This window comes from Ascaphus truei, chromosome 4 (assembly GCF_040206685.1).
Source record: "Ascaphus truei isolate aAscTru1 chromosome 4, aAscTru1.hap1, whole genome shotgun sequence".
Taxonomy (NCBI): Eukaryota; Metazoa; Chordata; class Amphibia; order Anura; family Ascaphidae; genus Ascaphus; species Ascaphus truei.
In genome coordinates, this window is record NC_134486.1 from 377918243 (window position 1) to 377940291 (window position 22049).

General features: G+C 48.0%; 1 protein-coding gene across 1 annotated transcript in view; it reads left to right on the forward strand.

The window, feature by feature from the left end:
* The first annotated feature begins 1852 nt into the window (after positions 1–1852).
* The window catches only part of LOC142493821 (b(0,+)-type amino acid transporter 1-like), a 40937-nt gene continuing 20740 nt past the window's right edge, over positions 1853–22049 (forward strand). The window contains exons 1-2 of the mRNA XM_075598441.1: positions 1853–2695; positions 5355–5488. Coding sequence (XP_075454556.1) covers positions 1949–2695; positions 5355–5488 — 881 coding nt within the window. The 5' untranslated portion in view covers positions 1853–1948. The remainder of the gene's footprint in view (positions 2696–5354; positions 5489–22049) is intronic.

Below are 22049 nucleotides of genomic sequence, written 5' to 3' on the forward strand. Positions count from 1 at the left end.
GAGGAGTACTGTGAGAATCTGAAGGAAGACTAAGAAGGCATCTGTGTTTCTGGAGAAGTCAGAGATGTAGTTTAGACTCCAAGACATGCTATCCAGTAGCTTGGGAGATGTGGAAGTGAAGCTGCTAAAGGAGGCTGAGCACTTGACAAAGAGAAGAGATATTGTTGACAGACTGTTGCTCAATCAAGATGTTGCAATCAGTTACCTATAAGAAGTGGGAGTGAATAGTGCTTCACTGAGCTTGATGTGGGGAGGAGGTGCTCCCTGCAGCTCACACGGTCAGGATGAAAATCCCCTTTGGGGAGAAACCTTGTGCATGAAGAAGCAACCACTAAACTATAAGTTTTCCAGACCCTAGTTAGCTGGGCCTGGTGGGGGAAATGAGTTACCTCTAGGCTGGTGTAAGAGACATGTGCAGAGGTAAAACCAGGGAGACAGATTTGGGGTCAATTAAAGCATGGCTTTATTCAGCCCATCACTTTAAACAATGCAGAAAACCACAAAAATAAATAAACAGCCTATTCCTTCGTAATAGCTAAATCACTTTCCCAGTCCCTATCTGCAGGGCTAGGAGGATAGGCCTCTTTCCAAACAATCATCCCAAAGTCTAAAGAGGTACTTCTAAGCAGGGGCTCTTTGTGTCAGTCTCTTTCTGGGTCTGGGTTCGTGTCTGTTGAGGGGCCATCCTCTGGTGGGTTCCTGGGTTCGCTGCACCCTGGACTAGAGGTCTGGTCCCTGGGGATGTGCTTGCAGCACACAGTCCTTCTGTGTGCTCAATAGTCTCCCTGCCAGTTCCCAGCAGGAGGCTTTTCTAGCTGTCTGATTATCCAGGTGGAGACTGGTTAATTGTCTAGCAGCAATTAACCAGCTCCCTGCTTGATTCCTCAGACCACTACAGGCTTATATTGAAGCCTCATTTAGACAGGGAGTACGTTCCTGTTACATACCTCACCTGTTTGTGGATAGCTCGGGCTAGCCATGGCTGAAGCCCATCCTTCCACTCTCCCTTGCGGTTCGAATGAGAATGGATGGAGGTTTCCAATCCCACAGTCACACTGGGATTGAAGCCCTGTCTCCAGGTTACCAATGTCTTTTCAAGAAGGTGCTTGAAATCAGCACTCTTCAGTCGCTCGAGAAGGACTTTCCCCAAGCACAGTCTTTCCATGATGTGTTTAGCTTCCTCACCTCTGCAGAGGACTCTTTGCTCAAGCTCCTTCTTTTAACTGCGTGGTCGTGAGTTTTCCCATGCATCAGGTGACCTTTTCTTCCCTGAGTTTAGGGTGACCACAGGCCTACAGTATCCCCCTCCCTTAAGGTCCTCCCTTAAGGTCCTCCCTTAAGGTCCTCCCACCACCATCCCACTGCTCACCCAGGCAGCATCCATCTTCTGGCCCTCAGTGTCCCTGCTCCCTCCTAATCCAGGGGCCATCAGTATTAGGTAAGAGAGGGGAGGGGTATTGGGGTGAGAAAGAGGGCCATGTGGTAAGAGAGGAGGCATGGGCATGGCATAGCATTATGTGGCAGGTCTGTAACCTCCTCCACTCTTTAAGTGGCAGTACCCAACTCCCCTCATTCCTCAGGTTGGCAGCTGGACCGTGGTTCAGGTTAATATTTTAGTCCTGGGCCCAACAAAATTTGTTGGTAAGCCTGGTTGGAAAAGAAGAGAGTAGGAGGGAGGACTCATCACCCCTTTGTTCTAGTCCAGGGTGGGCGGCAGCATCCCTGCTCTTTACCTTCAGCCCCCATGATAACAATTTTTTTTAAAGTGCATAATGTTTTGTAGCCTTTTCAAATCGATCATTAACTACTATTTGCTTGTTCTTTGAACATATCACTGTAATAATTAACTTAGGTGTTAATTGACACTGCATTGCTGTGAAAGAGACCAGTTAGTAATCTGTGCTTTCTTTGAGAAGTCCTGAACCCCAAGCTATTCTGAAGGGCCAAGATGAAGGAAAGGATAAAAGAAGATAACTTGCCTTCCTGTGACGAACACTATCGAAAAGGAACAGAAAACATACATCTTAAACGTCAGCTTGGACTGTTTAGTGCCGTGTCACTGATTGCTGGTACAATGATAGGTTCAGGAATCTTCATGTCTCCTGAAGGGGTTCTGCGTTATATGGGAAGCCCAGGGGCCAGTCTCTTGATATGGGCGGCTTGTGGTCTACTGGCAATGTTAGGAGCCTTGTCTTATGCAGAACTCGGGACTGTGATTAAGGAATCTGGAGGAGAATATATCTATATTTTAAGGAACTTTGGGCCGCTCCCTGCTTTTCTTTTAGCTTACACCTCTGTCGTTGTGGTGAGGCCTGCTAGCATTGCAGCAATTTCTCTCAGTTTTGCAGAGTATGTTGTGACTCCGTTTTACCAAGGCTGTCCATCACCACCACTGGTGGTGAAGTGTGCGGCAGCCGCCTGCGTACTAGTCTTGGTTGTCATCAATTGCCTTAATGTTAGACTTGCCACTTCTATTATGAACATTTTTACAACTGCCAAACTGTTGGTGCTGTTGGTAATAATAGTAGGTGGTGTGGTCCATCTGATCGAGGGAAACACTCAGGTTTTACAGAATGCCTTTGAAAATACAGCTACTGGATTTGGACCAGTAGGAGTGGCATTTTACCAAGGCCTCTGGTCTTATGATGGGTGGAACAACCTGAACTATGTGACTGAGGAACTAAAGAACCCCGAGGTCAGTGAATGCTTTGGCTTAGTGCACAGTGACTTGAAATATTAATATAATTACAGTCTAAATGGCGTATCATTCATGTTCAATCAGTGAAGCATGTAAGTGAAATGGTGTTACATCCAAATGCAGATTAATTGCTACGTAATATTCCACATTTAGCAACAGTAGAGAATGAGTAAAATGTTTCCATCTTTCAGCATCTGTGTCAACATTCAGGAGCGGTTTAATGTTACTTTTATACGAAGCCTCAAAGAGTGAAATGTAAATACTGTATTCTTTTGTTTTAATCATGCCTTTACGTTTTGCTCTATTCACTATTACTTTAACACATTTGCTTCATTCACTACTTCTCTGGAGCCGAGTTTCCCAACCTGCAGAGTAGTGATACTCTATAATAATGCTGCTTCTAGGCTTCAGGTTTATGTGGTTAAGAGGAGAACAGATCTAAGGAAAAAAGAGGCACAACATTCAAAGGAAATGTAATGAGTAAATCCAAGCATACACAAGAAGAAATAGTTATTTAAATATATGTATAAATACATTGATGGAATGTGATGATGACGTCTTGGCTCTTTTAGAAGACCTACTTACAAAACGTAAGATATAATCAAGCAGTATGTAGGGGGATTTGCATCTATCCCCGACAGGTGTGGTGTGAGGTAGTAGGTAGTCAGTTGCTATCACTCCAAAGACAGGAGTAGGCCTTCTAAAAGAGCCAAGACTTCATCATCACATTCACTGAATATTAGAACCTCTACACTTAGAGTATCTTTGTGTTTTTTTTGTTTCCCCTTTATGCTCCTACTGGAATCTGAGAACAAAATTCCACATCTTTGGGACAAGTGAAGACGAACCCCACCAGAGGGTTTTGAGCAGGGGGTTCAAATGTATTACTTTTTTGTATTGCACATTTTACTTTTTTGCACTGCACTATTATTATATTTATTTTCACTTATATGTATGCACAATTGTGACATACACTGATTATCAACTTATATTTTTTACTATTAAGTAAGGATCACAAACTAAGTTTTTTGCACCTATTTTTCACTTTGATACAATATAAATACATTGATGTACATGTTAAAAGATTGTAATACGGAAAGATCTAATAGTTTATTATGGTGGCACTAACAGAATAAGATTTATAATCTCTGCTGTGGATCAAAACAGTCACATACAGCACCATTCAATATCCACGTGTAGCTTCTGAGTCACTAACTCAGTATCATTGCTCCATGCAAAATCTCACTTACTGTACATAGAAAAGTCCCATAACGTTGTTGATTTATGGACCAAATTGCATTTTCTAGCCACAAACAGTTACAGGGTAATTAATCGCAGTCTCCTGCCTGCAAAACGTGGATATACTGCACCAGATCTATTAAAGAAGAAAATCCCATTGGTTTCAATGCTAATATTTTTCCTTAATAAACCTGGTCCCACTTCTTGACCCAGTTTTGAAGCTGTGAGACTATGATATTAAAATGATCCCTTAATTTTACACAGAGACATAAAGGGGCCTTGCAGTAAAGTCTCCCAGCTGCAAATCAGGGACACAAATAATGCACCAGAGTTTTCAAGAAAAAGCATTCCAAGTGAAACTAATGGCGGTTTTATCTGTTATTAATGTGGGGAAGTTTGGTTGTAGTGTTGCCGCCGGGAGACTTTAATAGATGGCGCTGAAGTGCAATGTTATGGGGGGCAATTCATCTGATATTTAGTTTTCTCTTAACAATCTGCTATCAAGGACATTTTGGTGCACTTTTCTCCACATTGATACATAGACCTCGCAGATATTATGGGCAAAAGCTTCCATTATCAAACAAATAATAACTGATAATCAATTAAAGCAATTCTAAACGCAGCTGATGCTCCCACTCATTTTTTAAATCAATAAAATCTAAAATGTGTCCGTCTTCTTTTAACTGGAGTTGTTATGTATATATATATATATCTTTATTTATATAGCGCCATCCAGGTACATAGCACTGCACAGCAGTAATACATGTGACATAATATTATAACAAATAACAGGAATAAGCGCTTCAGATAAAAGTAATAATAGAACCCGGAGTCCCTGCCCTGAAGAGCTTACAATCTAAGTGGGAAGTAGGGAGAACTTACAGAGACAGGAGGGGGGTGTTATGGTAAGTGCGTGTGCAAGGGGTCAAGGTCAGTGCATATGAGATGTATAGTATCAGCCAGCAGAGCTACCTATATGCTTAGTTAAACAGTTGTTTTCTAAAAAAGGTCTTAAAGGTAGAGAGAGAGCGCTAGTCGGATATTAAGGGGAAGAGCATTCTAGAGGTGTGGGGAAGTGAGTGAGACAGGTTTTAGGAGGGAGAGGACGATAGATACAAAAGGGGTAGATAGAAGACATCCTTGAGCAGAACGCAGGAGTCGGGCAGGTGTATAGCTATATCATTATGTTTTGAACCATGATTCTTAACACTTTGTAGCAATCTGGAGTTATCCATTTGTATTTGTTAGGTGTTATATCTGTATAATATCATGTCCAGTGGGGACTGAGTATAGACTGTTAATTACAATGCTTTGATTTCTTATAAACGGGGTGGAGTCTGCTTCTTTGGTTTTAAGCGTTTGCTAATCTGCAGAAATAGAATAATGTTTGAAGTTCTTTTCTTGGTACCTGTTCCAGGTGAATCTCCCGCGAGCTGTAATGATTGCGATCCCATTAGTCACTTGCCTCTATATACTGGTAAATGTGAGCTATTTTGCAGCTTTGACACCCAGTGAACTTCTGTCCTCAGATGCTGTTGCCATCAGCTGGGGGTAAGTTATTGGTTGTTTTTCCTCATTCTTATCAACTATACAGTATGTATATTTTAAAGCAATCTGAGGTCACAAGTTTGGTGCAGTAGTGAAATCTGCCATTCACAACTATATCCTTATGAAATAATGGTAGTCATGAAATTACACAGAAATCATTAAGAAGACTCTATATACCCCATAAAATGATATTGGTAAAGGGGCAGCCACAGATACCAGGAAAATGTTGGTATAGAAACAACTTAGAAGTGTAACTGGCTTCCTTATGTAACAGCCTTTCCCTACCCCCAAGGGAAACGCAGGCGATATATACTATGGTGCTACCTGTTAGGTGTACAGGAGGCCTAAGCCTCCGCGCTTGGGGAGCCTGAGGTGACTGCTGCAGCGCCTCCACCCGTGTGGATCACTGTGTTGGTGGGATAGGCCCTCACGAGAACCTGTATACCTATAGTGTATACCCCAGAAATCACACTAATACAGGTTATGCAATACGTCTTTACTGTGGTATTACAGTCTAGCAAGAGAAACACATATGCAACACAGCAATACAATAAAACACAATAACAATAACTGTCCAATAATAGTCCTGGGGTAGCTAACCCCAATAGTACCTAGGGTGATCGAACATCTACAGCCCAGTGTCCCACGAACAATTCCTCCCAGTGTATGTGAGGGCAGCCCTACCCTCTCCCTTTGCATTGGTGCACAATACCTTCCTGGCTTAGGATCCAGCCAGGCCACACTTCCCAGCAAGGGCAAAATAGCAGCAGAGTCCCATGCAGCGGGGTCTCCAACACAAGCCCCTCACACCTCAGGGTCCGGGTGATGGCTGAACCTCAGGCCACAGGGTGAAGCCTCCCTCTGCATTCCGGTCTGCTCCGCTGTACTCTGCTGCGCTCCACTGTGCTCCCTCACTATCAGGAGCTACCTATACCTAGGGCCAGCCCTGCACACATCTCTACAGTGAGGAGGAACTATCTGAGGCCTAGGGGGTAAAGTCTGGCCTAGTCCAGGAAGCCTTACTAGCTCCCAGGACAGTTCTAGCACCTCATGTGCTCTGGCAACTCTGACTCCACATGTAACAGACACAATGTTTCATTCCCTGCTCAGTGTGAGAGTTTAAGGACATAGTTTCTTTTATTCCATCCCTGCCTCTTCAGAGTCAGCCTGAGTAACTGTGTAAATGCCCCGAGTGCATTCGGTTGGGCAATCCATAGTGGATAAAGTATCTTTTCCACAGCACATTAGCCACTGTTATCGCCTTCTGATCCTTAGTGGGGAAAGCTTGTGCATACCGAGTATAGTGGTCGGTCACCACCAGCACGTTCCTGTTGCTTCTTGAATCGGGCTCTATGCACAGAAAGTCCATGCATACTAAATCCATGGGACCCGACTTTGCAGATGACCCATTGGGGCCGGTCGCGTAGGCAGTGTTTTCCTTTGCACACACTGTAAGCGACTCCGACAATGATGCTCCACAGCCTCTCTCATTTTTGGCCAGTAAAATCTGTGTCTTCTGAGCCCAAACGTTTTATCCATGCCCAAGTGTCCATGGTCATCATGTAGTTTGGGGAAGCACTAACTGCCTCTTATCCGGATGATCAAGGTAGGGGACCACTCGGTATAGCAACCCATTGTCCAGTTTGAATTTGTCCCATTCTTTCATGAGAGTTTTAGGGCACTAGTCCCAATGTTCAGGGCTCAGTGACAGGTAGACTAGTATGAATAAAAAATGGTATTCACTAGTGTTGGGGGATGATCAATCAATGAAAACTGCGTGAGACTCATGCAGGGCCTGTATACATGAAGTAGGACTGTATGCAAGTCTCTATGACAAGCTGACTGTCCTCTATATATACCATAATGGGCAACTCAGCTAAATCAATGAAACAAACAGTATGCACAACTTGAACATGATTGAATAAAGAGCAGGCAGAGTACTCACAAATGCAGCAATGCAATCCCCATTGTGTGCGTGCATCACGCCAGAAGCAGGAAGCGGAGAAGCACATGTATCTAATCAAAAAGATATTTAAAGTGTCATAATTGCAATTCTAGTTAGACAAATTGAGGTACATTATGAAATAGATTTAGTAGAGCCAATGGCTCTACTAAATCTATTTCATAATGTACCTCAATTTGTCTAACTAGAATTGCAATTATGACACTTTAAATATCTTTTTGATTAGATACATATGTTTCTTCCATTGTAATGTTATGTATCTTGCTCGTGTTTTTAACCTTCTACCTTAGGGTAACATTGTTGTTATTTTGTTTTTACAATGGCACTTCTCCCCATTCTGTATGTTTCCCTTACTTGTCCATTTGTTTCCCACTCCCCCGCAACCATTATTGACTTGAGAGACGCGCTGCTAGCCGGGGATACTACTGGCTGATGGTACTAACCAATCACACTGATCGCGGAGTTTTTCGCGCCAAATTTTACTCAGTGACGACACGGTTGGGGGCGGGACAATGGGTACATATGAGACACCTCAGGTAGACACGAACTTACTCTTTGACAAAGGGATTTGTCCCGAAACGCGTCAGAGTTTGTTCTGACCCCCACCATCACACAATAAAGGTTTTTTAATGTTCCTGCTGGTTTGTAGCCCCCGTTTTCTTCACCACAGCTGTGCTCCGCTTCTGGACCCCACGGACCGTCTTTCTTCCATTCTTTCATGAGAAGGCCAAGGTTAAAAGGCAAATTGCCAAGAAAATCGCCGCACCACTTGGGAGAAAAGCGAAGAGGGTGAAAAAATAACGAATTTATTGCTCACAAAAGGAGAAAATCACACTGACATGTTTCGCCCCTGAGGGTTTTATCAAAGTGTAAGGCGAAACATGTCAGTGTGATTTTCTCCATTTGGGAGCAACAAATTCGTTATTTTTTCACCCTCTTTGCTTTTCTCCCAAGTGGTGCAGTGATTTTCTTGACAATTTGCCTTTCAACCTTGTACTTTCCACAGCGCAACGCACGCTAGGGGTGGCACCCAGCAAGTGAAGTTATGGAGGAACTACATTCTCAATTCTATGAGTACTAATACTTTATTCATCCATCTGGATTAAGTTCTGCATATGGGAGGTTGTTCTTGTGTACTTGGATATTTATCTGCAAAATTGCATTTCCTTTTATGGGACTTTTTATACCTCCAGCAGACTTTACATACTGGAACTCCTTATATATTAAGCCTTGCTTAGGGTGCCCCCTGCTGTATTATAATCAACTTTGTTTATTACTGGAAACCTAGGATTTATATATATCCCTTTTGTTTCTGTTCTGTGCACCCCATATTCCTTGAGCCCCATTTTTTCCCTCCTGGGAGACTCCGTTTTTCATGAGAAGGCCGACTGTATTGCCATAAGCTCTCTTAAGTAAAGCAGGGATCTTCTTCTGTACGGCCCAGCGCAGAGGCCCACACACTGGATCAGCCATCTGGGCTTTGATGATGTCCCTCCAGCGTAATTTGGATCTTTCGTCATTGATAAAGGCTCAGGGTAGCAATAGGCAGCTGGGAGCGCTTTAGACTGACATCCTAGGGAATCCACCACTCTCAGCTCAGAAAAGGCCACTTTCCCTTCTGAAATGGCCGCAGTAGAACACATGGTTCGAATTCCGGGACCCGGTATTTCTTCCCATTCTTCGTCCTCAGAAACAGGACTTAATCCTGGCCTCCTGGACAGAGCGTCAGCCCCAATGTTCTTGGGCTCAGCCTTACATTTTAGAGTGAAGCAATAGTTGGACAGAGCGACCAACCACCTATGGCTGGTTGCATCCAGTTTGGTGGAGGTCATTATATAAGCAAGCGGATTGTTGTCCGTCCTTACTTTGAAAGATACCCCGTATAGATAATCATAGAGCTTTTCGACGATGGCCCACTTCAACGCCAGAAATTCTAACTTATGGACAGGGTAGTTCTTTTCGCTCAGGATCAGACTACGACTCACATAGGCGACAGCTCGCAACCCAGTGGGGTATTTCTGGTGAAGTACCGCCCCTAGTCCATCGAAGCTGGCATCTACACTCCAACAAGTGTCTCCACTCCTCTAGAGCGAGCTTGATAGCCAAAAGTTCCTTGTTACCGACTTCATAATTCTGCTCAGCAGAAGAAAACTTTTTTGAGAAAAAGGCGCAGTGATGGAGTCTGACTTGAGATGGCTTTCTTTGAAACAAGATGGCTTTCTTTGAAACAAGATGGCTCCGGCCCCAACGTCAGATGCGTCCACCTCCAAAGTAAACGGTAGCTTGGGATCCGGATGAATCAGAATGGGTGCTGACATGAAGGCCTTTTTTAGGAGATCGAAGGCTTGAATAGCCATGGATGGCCAGGAAGTAGCATCTGCCCCTTTTTTGGTCAATGTTGTGATGGGGGCTACTGTGGACGAAAAGTTCTGAAAAAACCTATGGTAATAGTTTGCAAAACCCAGGAATCATTGAATGGCCTTGAGAGTGGTAGGATGCGGCCAGTCCATAACTGCCTTAAGTTTGGCAGGATCCATGGAGAAACCAGAGTTGGAGATATATCCCAAAAATGCTGTGGAGGTTTGATGAAATTGGCATTTCTCCAACTTGGTGAAGAGGTGGTTCTCGCGGAGGCATAATATTACCTGTTTGACATGGTTGATGTGTTCTGGAAGAGACTTGGAAAAAATCATAATGTCGTCAAGTTAAACAATAAGAAATGATTGAGAAGATCTTGGAAGATCTCGTTAACAAAATCTTGAAAAACAGAAGAAGTGTTTTTCGCCCTACCGAATCCTCACTAAATTATAGGCACCACGTAAGTCCAATTTGGTAACGATAGTTGAGCCCTGAAGGCGATCGAAAAGTTCAGAGATCAATGGTAACGGGTAGTAGTTCTTGAGAGTGATCTTGTTAAGACCTCTATAGTCGATGCATAGGCGAAGAGATCCGTCTTTTTTCTTGACAAAAAAAAAACCTGCTCCGGCTGGAGATGAAGATTTGCGTATGAACCATTTCTTTAAATTCTCTTGTATGTAGTCCGTCATGGCTTTGGTCTCTGGGAGTGAGAGGGGGTAATATCTTCCTCTGGGAAGAACGGAACTGGGCAAGAGGTCAATCGGACAATAGAATGGACGATGGGGAGGTAGAGCTTCAGATCATGCTTTGTCAAAAACATCCCTGAAGTCTGCGTAAATCTCGGGTAGGCTGCTCTTATCCTCTCTGGGAGTACTCAACCCGCATATCTGTTGAGCTGGAATCGCACAGGTCTTGGAACACCGGATGCTCCATTGGATAGGTCTCTTATTAGTCCAAATCAATGTGAGGATTATGGCGTTGGAGCCATGGAAGACCCAAAATTACCTCGACGGAAGGCTTGTGAATCACATCCAGGTAAATCTCTTCCTTGTGACCGTCCTCTACCAGTAGAGAGAAATCGATAGTTTTTAAGGAAATGAAAGCCGGCTGTAGTGGTCGGCTGTCGATGGCCTCCAATCCTATAGGGGCCATCTTTCGGATGAATGGAATGCTGTTTCTTGCAGCGAATCCTTGGTCGATGAAGTTGCCTCCAGACCCAGAGTCGATAAAGGCCAAAGCTGTGGCATGAAAGTTCTCTCCCGTAAGGGAGACTGGAATCAATATCCTGGTCAGAAAGATTTCTTTGGTGATAGGGGAAATGGAGAGTGTTCCCAATGAGATTCCCCTGGACCTCATTGGGAGTTGGCTTTTCCTGACTTGAGAGGGCAAAGGAGCACTTGTTGTCCGGGATTGCCGCAGTAGAGACAGGGTCCTGTAGTGCGACGACGTTGCTTCTCGGATAAGGACAACTTATTGCCTCCCAGTTGCATGGGTTCTAGATCGTTAGAGGAAGGAGGATCTGGAGAAGAAAAATGGAAGGCAGGCGACCTGGTGGGTAGTTGACGATGGCGTGAACGCTCGGATTTTCTCTCTTGCAGGCGCTGATCTACCTGGATGCAAACAGCGATAAGTTCTTCCATATCTGTAGGGCGCTCTTGGGCAGTGAGTTCGCCTTTAAGAGGTTCTGAAAGTCCATGCCAGAAAGCCGATGACAAAGCCTCATTGTTCCATCCTGTCTCAGCAGCAATGGTGCGAAATTCTAAGGCGTATCTGGCAACTGGGCGATTCCTTGAGAGATACGAAACAAAGAAGAGGCAGCAGTTACCTTACGGTCAGGGGTGTCAAAGACTCGTCGAAATTCTTTGGCAAATCGTCCAATGTCTTGTGTAAGATCCAACCTCTGTTCACAGATGGGGGAAGCTGAAGCCAGCGTGTCGCCTGTGAGCAAAGAGATGATATACGCCAATTTTCGATCTTTGGGAAGGAAAATGGGAAGGTGTTATTTCGAATTGTAAGAAGCATTGGTTTAAAAAGCCTCAGCATCCATGGGGATCTCCAGCATAGTGATTAGGAGTAGGGAGTTGAGGTTCAGAAGACAAGGGGTTAAGCAGCGGGGAAGAGGGAGGACCAGTGGGAGCGGAAGGAGTGGGGTGTTGCACTTGTACCTTGAGAGCCAGAAGATTTTGCTGCAACAAGTCCATTCGTCGGTCACTCTGTGCAAGATATTTTAGCAGTTTGGTAAACATGTTAGCGTACGTAGCCAAAAAGTGTCCCACCTCAGTGGGGTCTATGTTTGTTGGGCTGAGCATACTGTAATGCTGTGCTCACCACAAACAACGCGGGACCCCAGGACTGAGATGGGAATGGGTATAAACGCCACCCACAGAGTGTTGATTGGTCGAGGTAGCCGGGTTGGGATTGGAGAGGTAAGAGTCGTCGTTATACTTGCCAAGGTCAGAGTAGGAGAGGTCCAGATCGTTGAAGGTACTATTAGCTGTTGTTGGGGTTGGAGACTGGAGAGTAGTCGTTGTCCGAGTGCCGAGGTCAGGGTTGGAGAGATGCGGAGGGTCAGAGGTAGACGGGGTCAGTATTCCAGAGGTGCGGAGTCCAAGAACAAAGCCTGGTTGGTACACAGAGCAAGGTTCAGCAAGGCAAGGCAAGACTGTGGAGGCAAAGAACAAGTAAGCACAACGGAACATGAATATATGCTCAACCAAAGTACCAGTGGCACAGCTGAGCATATATAGGCAGGACTGTCCAATCCTATGGAGATGCGGTGCGGAGGCGTGGCCTCAGCTGAAGCAGTGATTGGGCTAGGTGCAGGAGACAGGTGAATGTGCTGGAGCTGATTAGCTCTGTTGCCACAGTGCTTGGGCATGTTGCACACGCGTCACGTGCGCGTCATGATGCGCAGCGCAATCCGGAGGCGGGGCCTTCCCCGCTGTACCTGGTGACATCACCGGTGTGCAGCCTGTGGATAATGTTCCCTTGGAAGGAGCCCCGCGCGTGAACGGAGGTAGTGCGGGAGTTTGCCGAAGGCGGAGTGACTCCCGAATCCTTACAATCATATAAACTGTGACGGTTCAGGGGATTCCTTCCCCTTCTTTCACTCCCTCTGTCCGTTCCCTTAGCAATCTCCCTGCACTTCCCCACTCCTGTCCCGCTCCGCCTGTTCCTGACACTGTCCCTTTACCCCAACGCATGCCCCGTAAGTCTCGCGCGCTCCCGCGACCCCCAGGCTCCGGCAGTAACGTTCCCCGTTCTCAGACCTCTCCAGTACCCGTTGTCAACCCTTCACCTGTGGTTGCGGTCTCTCTTGTCCCTCCGTGTCCTCCCGCTGGTAGGCCCGTGGAACGGCGCTCCGCTCGTCTTGTGACGCAGCCTGTGCGCGCGCACTCTCTGGTTACAGAGGGCGCGCGCACACGCTCTTCTTCTAGGGCCTGCGAAGCCCTGGACTCCTCCTCCCATGACCTGCATGCCGTCTCTCTTTCCACCCCTCTGTCTCCTCCTTCTCTCCTCCTGACCTATTTCTGTCGTCTCCCACTTCCCTCTCTGATTCTCCTCTCTCTCCCATTGGTGTTCCCTCCTTTATAATCCCTGTATGCCCTCTCTATCATCGCTTTGCATATTTCCTGTTACCCCTGTGTGTGCAGTCCTATGCTTGCTCCCTCTGTGTTTCCAGATTCCTCCTACTCCTGTGTTACTTTGGATTTCCCTGGCTTTGACCCCTGCTTGTCCTGGATTACCCTGCTCTCTGGAACCCCTGAACCTTGCTACGAACTTTACCTTGCTGACCTCTGGAATCCTTGGACCTGGCTTATGAACTTTGACTATTCTACTTTCTACATCCCTGGACTCTGGCGCACGGAAACGACTATTCTACGGTTAACCCTTCAAGACGTTGCAAGTATTCTAATCACTTTTCCAACAGGCCCAGCAACGCTATACCACACTCTGGGCGTGATCCCACTGCTGTGGGTGTGTGGTGTAATACCGTTCCCACCTCAGTACTGGGGTCTTACCAGATCTGCGGGCATACAGGCGTGACATTATGCAGAGCTCAACAAACGCAGACCCCCCTGAGGTGGGTACAGGCCTTACTATAGAGGCCTTACAATTTGTGAGTAACCAGCTGTCCACAGTCTCCCAGCAATTGGCTAAACTCCCCCTTCAGGAGAGTCCCACGGCTCCTACATCACCGGTAGCCACAACCTATGCCAGCTCTGGGCCCCGTATCCCTTCTCCTAATCGCTACGATGGGGCCTGCCGCGGTTTCTTAAATCAATGCGAGGTGCAATTTGAGATGTCTCCTTCCCAGTTTCCCACTGGTCGTGCTAAGGTAGCGTATATCTACGCCTTGCTCACTGGAGACGCTCTTGCCTGGGCCTCCACCCTATGGGAGCGCAAAAGCGGATTAACGCAAGATTATCTTCCTTCAGACGCGAGTTCCAACTTGTATTCAATACTCCTGCACGGCGCGAGACAGCCGCTTTTTCTCTTTTATATTTTACAGGCCTGAAGATCTGCCGCCAAATACGCCATTGAGTTCCGTACGCTAGCCGCTGAAACCCAATCTAATGATGAGGCACTCGCTGCCGCGTACTGGCATGGACTCTCAGATTCCCTGAAAGACTATCTGACTGCTCATGCCCGGCCCTCGGCCCTGGAGGAGTTGATTACCCTGAGCGTACGCATGGATCAGCGTACTCAGGAGCGACGGCATGAGAGATACTGTTCTCGCTCTCCTTCTTCTCTTGTCTCTCACAGGTCGCCTACCACTCCCCTCTTGGCACTGGAGGCTCCGGAACCGATGCAGGTTGGCAGTCAACAACTTCGGGCCACGGAGAGAACGCGACGTCGCCTGAATAGGCTGTGCTTTTACTGTGCCTCTCCGGTACTTCGCCTCCAGAATTGTCCACTGAAGCCGGGAAACGGGCACACCCAGTAGAGGTAGAGGGGTTTCTACTGGGTATTGTCTCTCCTTGACCCTCTCTCCCCGAAGCTTCCCCAAAGAAGTTTCTGCTTCCTGCTACTGTGGAAGGTCCTAACATTTTCCTACATGTAAAAGCTTTTATCGATTCGGGATCAGGTGGTAACTTCCTTGACCAGAAGTTCGCTTCAGAGAATCAAATTCCCTTGGTCAGAAGGAAGAGTCCCATTGGCCTCGAGGCCATCGACGGCCGACCACTCCAGCCGGTGTTTATCGTTTGGGAGTCTATTCCCCTCACGCTGACCTTGGCCGACGGTCATAAGGAGGTAATAATCTTTGATTTTTTTCAATCTCCTTCCATCCAACTTGTTTTAGGATTGCCTTGGCTTCAACTCCACAATCCACGCATTGACTGGACCTGTACTTTGTCTATTCAGTGGTCTTCGTCTGCAGATGCTGTTCCTGCGGTGTCCCCTGTTGCAGTGCTTACCGGTCTGTATTCCGTTCATTCTGATCTCTCGATCCTGCCTACCGTGTATCATGAGTACTTGGATGTGTTCAACAAGGTACAAGCGGAGGTTTTACTTCCCCATCGTCCGTACGATTGTCCTATCGACCTGATGCCTGGGACCATCCTGCCTAAGTCTAAGTCATACCCCCTCTCCGTCTCGGAGACCGAGGCCATGACGTCTTACATTCAAGAAAATTTAGAAAAGGCTTTCATCCGCAACTCTACCTCCCCTGCCGGGGCTGGCTTCTTTTTTGTGAAGAAGAAGGATGGATCACTTAGGCCGTGCATTGACTTTCGCGGACTCAACAAGATCACGGTGAAGAACCAGTATCCTCTTCCACTTATCTCTGAACTGTTCGATCGTCTCCAGGGGGCCTCTATCTTCTCGAAGCTCGACTTAAGAGGTGCCTATAATCTCATCCGCATAAGGGAGGGGGACGAGTGGAAAAAAGCATTTAATACACGGTCAGGACATTATGAGTATCTGGTTATGCCCTTTGGTTTATGCAACGCTCCTGCCGTGTTTCAGGAATTCATGAACGACATCTTCCGCGATGTATTGGGAACATTTGTCATAGTCTATCTAGATGACATTCTTATTTTTTCTAAAAGCCTGGAGGAACACATTCAACATACCAAATTAGTACTTTCTAGGCTCCGTTCTAATCGCCTATATGCCAAGATGGAGAAGTGTTTGTTCCACCAGACTTCTACCGCCTTCTTAGGCTATATCATCTCCAGTCAAGGCTTCTCCATGGATCCAGAAAAACTGAAGGCTGTTCTTGATTGGCCGCTGCCTAATTCACTCAAGGCTGTTCAAATTTTTCTCGGCTTTGCCAACTACTACAGGAAATTCATCAATTTTTTTTCTTCTATTGCTCTTCCCATCGCCGCATTGACCAAGAAGGTCGCCGATACCACCTCCTGGTCTCCGGAGGCTATTCTCGCTTTTGAGGTACTCAAGGAAGCGTTTGTTTCCGTGCCCATACTACGCCATCCAGACACCTCCCTTCCTTTCACTTTGGAGGTCGACGCTGTCACGGTAGCTTGCGACAGGCTGTAATTTACACCAAAACTATATATAAATATATATATACCTGGGTTTGAACTGGGACGAGACTTAGATATAACAAATATAATTTATTCCTTGATAAAGGTGAACACAACAGATTATACAATAACAGGCAAAATATAGACACTTACGTAAAAGATGAAAATAATGAAAACAGTCCCATCTGAACTGGCATTTTCATCCAGCAATCAGCCCAAGACATTGCATGGCATTTCTTCTCAGCAATCAAGATGGTATAGAACAACAGGCCTGATGACATGCAGGCCTGCAGACTTTGCATGAACAGCATGAACAACTTGATAGAGGGTGGACAGCTAGTTTATATACCGTTTGTCCCTCTATCTGTAACCTTAGGTGCCGAGACGGCTAGCAAATGTCCCTTGGAAGCTTTTGAAGCTCATTTTGGGACTTCCAGCTTGGGGTAGCCCCCCCATCAATAAACCCTTTGAAGCAGGGAGGACATTTGTCATGTTCACTCCTGCAGGAAACCTTGGTGTGTAAATGTGAGTTACCACGTTTACAAAGACATCCTCTTCCCTGCTCATTATCATAGCAGGGGGGCTGCAGTTTCTCAGAACTTCAACCAAAATTTCATATTTACTGCAAATCATTGCATAACTTCCGTTCCGTAATACACACAGTCAGGTGAGATATATTAATACGGTCTGTGGCACCTGACGCTCGCAGGAAGACCAAAAATTACATTGTAATATGAACATTAATAGAGATATTAATATCTGGCATTTAGCAGCAGGTACCTATACGGGGTTTAGACTCCCCAAGATCGGCTGACTTCCGCCAATACACTTATGTAATTCTTAGCCGGTTCAGCCAAGGACATCTCATAGTATTCTTATATTTAATAAAGTTACTCACTTTTGATATCCTGTTGGGGGTAGCCCCCCCCCCTGGCCCCATCAATAAAACCTTTTGAAGTGGGCTTTTGCTTCTCGCATAACCAATTAGGTCAGTTACCTATTGATCAGGGCGATGTATCACACCTCTCTGTTGATATACACTTCCAGTGAATAGACTCACGTGAATACTCATATGAGGCACCATTTGGTTCCTTACGCATTACAAAGACAGGCATTCTGCCTGTACATTAGCACACCATTAGCATTCTGCCTGTGTATTTCAAAAACTGCAAAAAGTCACTTTATCAAAAATATATGTCCCTCTTATGACAAAGTTATATTTTTAATATGTGTGTACTTGGGGGGTGACCCGGAGGCTGTACCCCAAGGCTCAGGGTCCTGGCTTACTCCGTTACCAAAATACCAGTTTTCAGGTAACTGTTTATTCAGCACTGCCTTTTGTCACCAACCTGGGTTTAAATCCCAGGACAAACCAACTGCAGGGCAGTTTTAAAACACAGAGAACCAATATTTAGGCAAAAGCTTGCATTCCCCCATCTGCATCTATCATGTGGGGTTCTAAAACCTTCTCTTTTCACATTCAACTTCAATTAACCCTTTGAAGTCCAGATTTCCTTAAAGGACATAATACAGTGGAATTTTCTTAAACTGTAGCTCATTAACCCCTTAAGTCCCAGTGGGTGGGTTATGCAGATACTGATTAACCCAGACATTACAATGGGACAGGGACACAGGGGAGAATACATTTACAGGTTATAACAAGGGTAAACTCACATTTCTGGGCCTCAGCCCAGTTAACCCCTTGTCTCCCTGGCGAGGTTAGAGGGGGGCCCTTGGGGGGTAACCCCGTTAATCCCGGGCCAAACCCTCCCTACCGCCACACCTCCCCTGCTCAAGGGCCCCTGGTACCCCAGCGGCCTCCCCATGGCACTGGGATACCACTGGCGCTCTTGACGCACTCAATACGTCCTGAGGGATTGGCCTGGCAAAATTGTCCTCCAGCATTGACCAGTACACAGTGGATTGTAAATTCCAGTTCCTGCAACGCCGGGCATTCTGCTTGGCCTCCCTCTGCCCCCCACCCAGTGCCTTGGGAACCAAGTCCATGGTGAAAGGGGCTCCTGTGCAGTCCAGGCTGCACACTGCCCAGAGACTGGCATGTCTCTGCATCTGCAGGAGACCAGCTATCCAGCACAGACCGTCGCTTCCCTGTCAACCAAGTCTGGGACAGGGTTATGTCACTATTCTGTAGGGACCCTACCTGCCCTGGCTCTGTGCCCACCCGTAGCTGCTCCGATATACTCCTGACTCTCCTCCCTGGCTGCCTATCTACCCACAGCCCTTCCTTTGGGGACCCGGGGGAATCTGTCAGGGGGGTCACTCCTGGCCCGCCATAGCAAGGGACTTTCTGCCTACCTAGCCCTAGCTTCTGCCAGCTGCCTGACACCCCACTGACCTCCTATCTCCCCCTGCTCCACGGTGCCTCCCTGCCTAGCCTCCCCTAGACCCAGCACCTCAGCCTGCTGCTTACCTCCCTGCAGCCCACCTGCACTCCTCTCCTCCCTGGGCAATCCTACCCCAGACCATGGAACTACCTGAGTGCACCTACCTCCCTGAACTTGTCTCCCCCTTACCAGGGATGAGCTCAGGGGCACCTCTCCAGATGCAACCGCCTTAGCGCTTGGCTGGCAGGTATCCCTGGGGTGGCACAAGCCTGCCACTGCCCCGGATACCCCCAGCCCATAGCTAGGCTGCAACAGGGGGTTGCTGATCTGAGAAACCCCCTGGGGCTCTGCCAGGGCAACGGGAAACTCTAGCGTCACTACCTGATGCTTTCCCTCCCTGGCTACCACTAGCCCTCCTTCTCTCACTGAGATTTGCTGCTGGCTACCTACCTGCAGCCTCCCCTCACTCCGCTTCTCAATAGCTAATCCTAGCCTGGGTCCTAGGGACACCTGAGTGAGGCCCTCTCCCTGACCTTGTCTCCCCCTTACCAGGGATGAGCTCAGGGGCACCTCTCCAGATGCAACCGCCTTAGCTCTTGGCTGGCAGGTATCCCTGGGGTGGCACAAGCCTGCCACTGCCCCGGATACCCCCAGCCCATAGCCAGGCTGCAACAGGGGGTTGCTGATCTGAGACACCTCCTGAGGCTCTGCCAGGGTAGCGGGGAAAACTGGCTGGCTCACTTGCTGCATTCCCTCCCTGGTTCCCACTGGCCCACCCAACCCTCTCCCAGGCAATCCTACCCTAGAGCTGGGTGCTAACGGGGCTAGCCCCTCTCCCTGAAGCTGTGCCCCCATTACCGGAGGTGAGCTCAGGGTTGCTGGTGCAGATGCACCCACCTTAGCTCCTGGCTGGCAGGTAATCTGGGGGTGGTCTAACTGTGCCACAACCCCTGGTACCTCCAGCCCATAGCAAGGCTGCAACAGTGGGGCTCTTAACTGAGAGTCCCCTTGCTGCTCTGCCCAGGTAATGGGGAAGCCTGGCGGCCCTACAAGCTGCCCTTCCTTCCCCTCCCCTGGTAACTGATGCGGGCTACCTACCTGCAGCCTCCCCTCACTCCGTTTCTCCCTAACTAATCCTAACCTGGATCCTAGGGACACCTGAGTGAGGCCATCTCCCTGACACTGTCTCCCCATTACAGGGGATGAGCTCAGGGTTGCTGGTGCAGATGCACCCACCTTAGCTCCTGGCTGGCAGGTAATCCGGGGGTGGTCTAACTTTGCCACAACCCCTGATACCTCCAGCCCAGAGCAAGGCTGCAACAGTGGGGCTCTTAACTGAGAGTCCCCTTGCTGCCCCGCCAAGGTAATGGGGAATCCTGACTGCCCTACCAGCTGCCCTTCCTTCCCCTCCCCTGGTGCCCCTATCTCCTGCCACCCCCCAGTCACCCCTAGAGTGAAACAACAGGGTACAGTCATAGGGAAACATAAGTCAGAGTCAGTCTGCGACTTGGTCTGGCTTACCTTGCTGGTCCCCGCAGAGACCGCCGCCTTCGTTGGTCCCAATTGCAGGGGGACTGGAGCGGCCGCCGCCGGCCCCATCTGGGCTGGGCAGCGCCGGGCCGCTGCCGCAACAGCGCCCGGGTTGGGTACAGGTAAAACGGTGCAGGACAAGGGTCCCAGGTCTTTGTGGAGGAACTCAGCTCCATGCAAACTTGGTAAAATAACCCCCTCCCACAACCCCTGTCCCTCCCCCCGAATAAAACTGCCGCCGGCAGGATGCCGGAGTGGTGGCGTCTTCTCTGCCGCCGCCGCTGGTTCTCCGCCGGGATCAGGTGGATGGCCGCTGCTCTCCGCCACTGTTGCTGATGCAGCCCGTCCAGGTTCTCCAGGAGACGTCCCGAGGAGGGTTGTCGCCCTGGCTGGGCGGGAGCCATCAGAGGATGCCGCTAACTGGGTCATCTTTTCCGCAGCTCGTGAGCGTTGGCCCTGAGGGGCTTCTTCGCCTGACCGCGCACGGTCAGGGCACTGGGCATTATTGTGGCCCATTTGTTGGCAGTGCCGCAGCAGCTGCCGGTGCTTCTCCGCCACCGGTGGACTAACCCCAGCAAGGGGCAACGGAGTCCAGAGCGGAGAGGCTTGAGCGCCGGGCTCTGGGAGGGGATAAGTGGGTCGGATCATCGCCAGCTTCAGCTGCTCGAGCCGCTCAGCCGGGGACATCTCTCCCTGCGCAAACATCAGGGCCAGCAATTCTGGGTAAAATGGACTGGCCGCCGCAACGGCCAATACCTCTCCTGGTGCAAGACCACCCGCTCCCTCCACAAGTCTCTGCCGTCCCGGAGCTGGGTCCCTTCCCTGCTCTCCGGGCGGTGTGATGGTTACAGCAGCTGCAGCTGTGGATCTTTGCTCAGCCTGCCGGGTTTCATGCTCACCGATTGCTGTCTCTCTCTCAGCCTTGCTGGCTGCTGCTCCCCGCGCCGACTTGATGCACTCCTCTGGTCTCAGTGCCCGGCTCCAGTCAGACGGATGGCCGGCACTTTGGTTCTGGAGGAAATGCTTCTCACAAGTAGGGGAACAGTGAGGAGGTGCCATATCTTGTGTTATATGTTGTACACTGTGTGTTCAATATCTTTAGTCCCAGGAATTTGCAATTACCATCAAGTTCCCACTGGATCACAGTACCCCGCAGAATACTGTAATCCAGGTCCAGTTCAATCCCACCGCTGCCACCAGTTAATTACAAGCCTGTCACGAGAGCTTGCGACAGGCTGTAATTTACACCAAAACTATATATATAAATATATATATACCTGGGTTTGAACTGGGACGAGACTTAAGATATGATAAATATAATTTATTCCTTGATAAAGGTGAATACAACAGATTATACAATAACAGGCAAAATATAGACACTTACGTAAAAGATGAAAATAATGAAAACAGTCCCATCTGAACTGGCAGTTTCATCCAGCAATCAGCCCAAGACATTGCATGGCATTTCTTCTCAGCAATCAAGATGGTATAGAACAACAGGCCAGATGACATGCAGGCCTGCAGACTTTGCATGAACAGCATGAACAACTTGATAGAGGGTGGACAGCTAGTTTATATACCGTTTGTCCCTCTATCTGTAACCTTAGGTGCCGAGACGGCTAGCAAATGTCCCTTGGAAGCTTTTGAAGCTCATTTTGGGACTTCCAGCTTGGGGTAGCCCCCCCATCAATAAACCCTTTGAAGCAGGGAGGACATTTGTCATGTTCACTCCTGCAGGAAACCTTGGTGTGTAAATGTGAGTTACCACGTTTACAAAGACATCCTCTTCCCTGCTCATTATCATAGCAGGGGGGCTGCAGTTTCTCAGAACTTCAACCAAAATTTCATATTTACTGCAAATCATTGCATAACTTCCG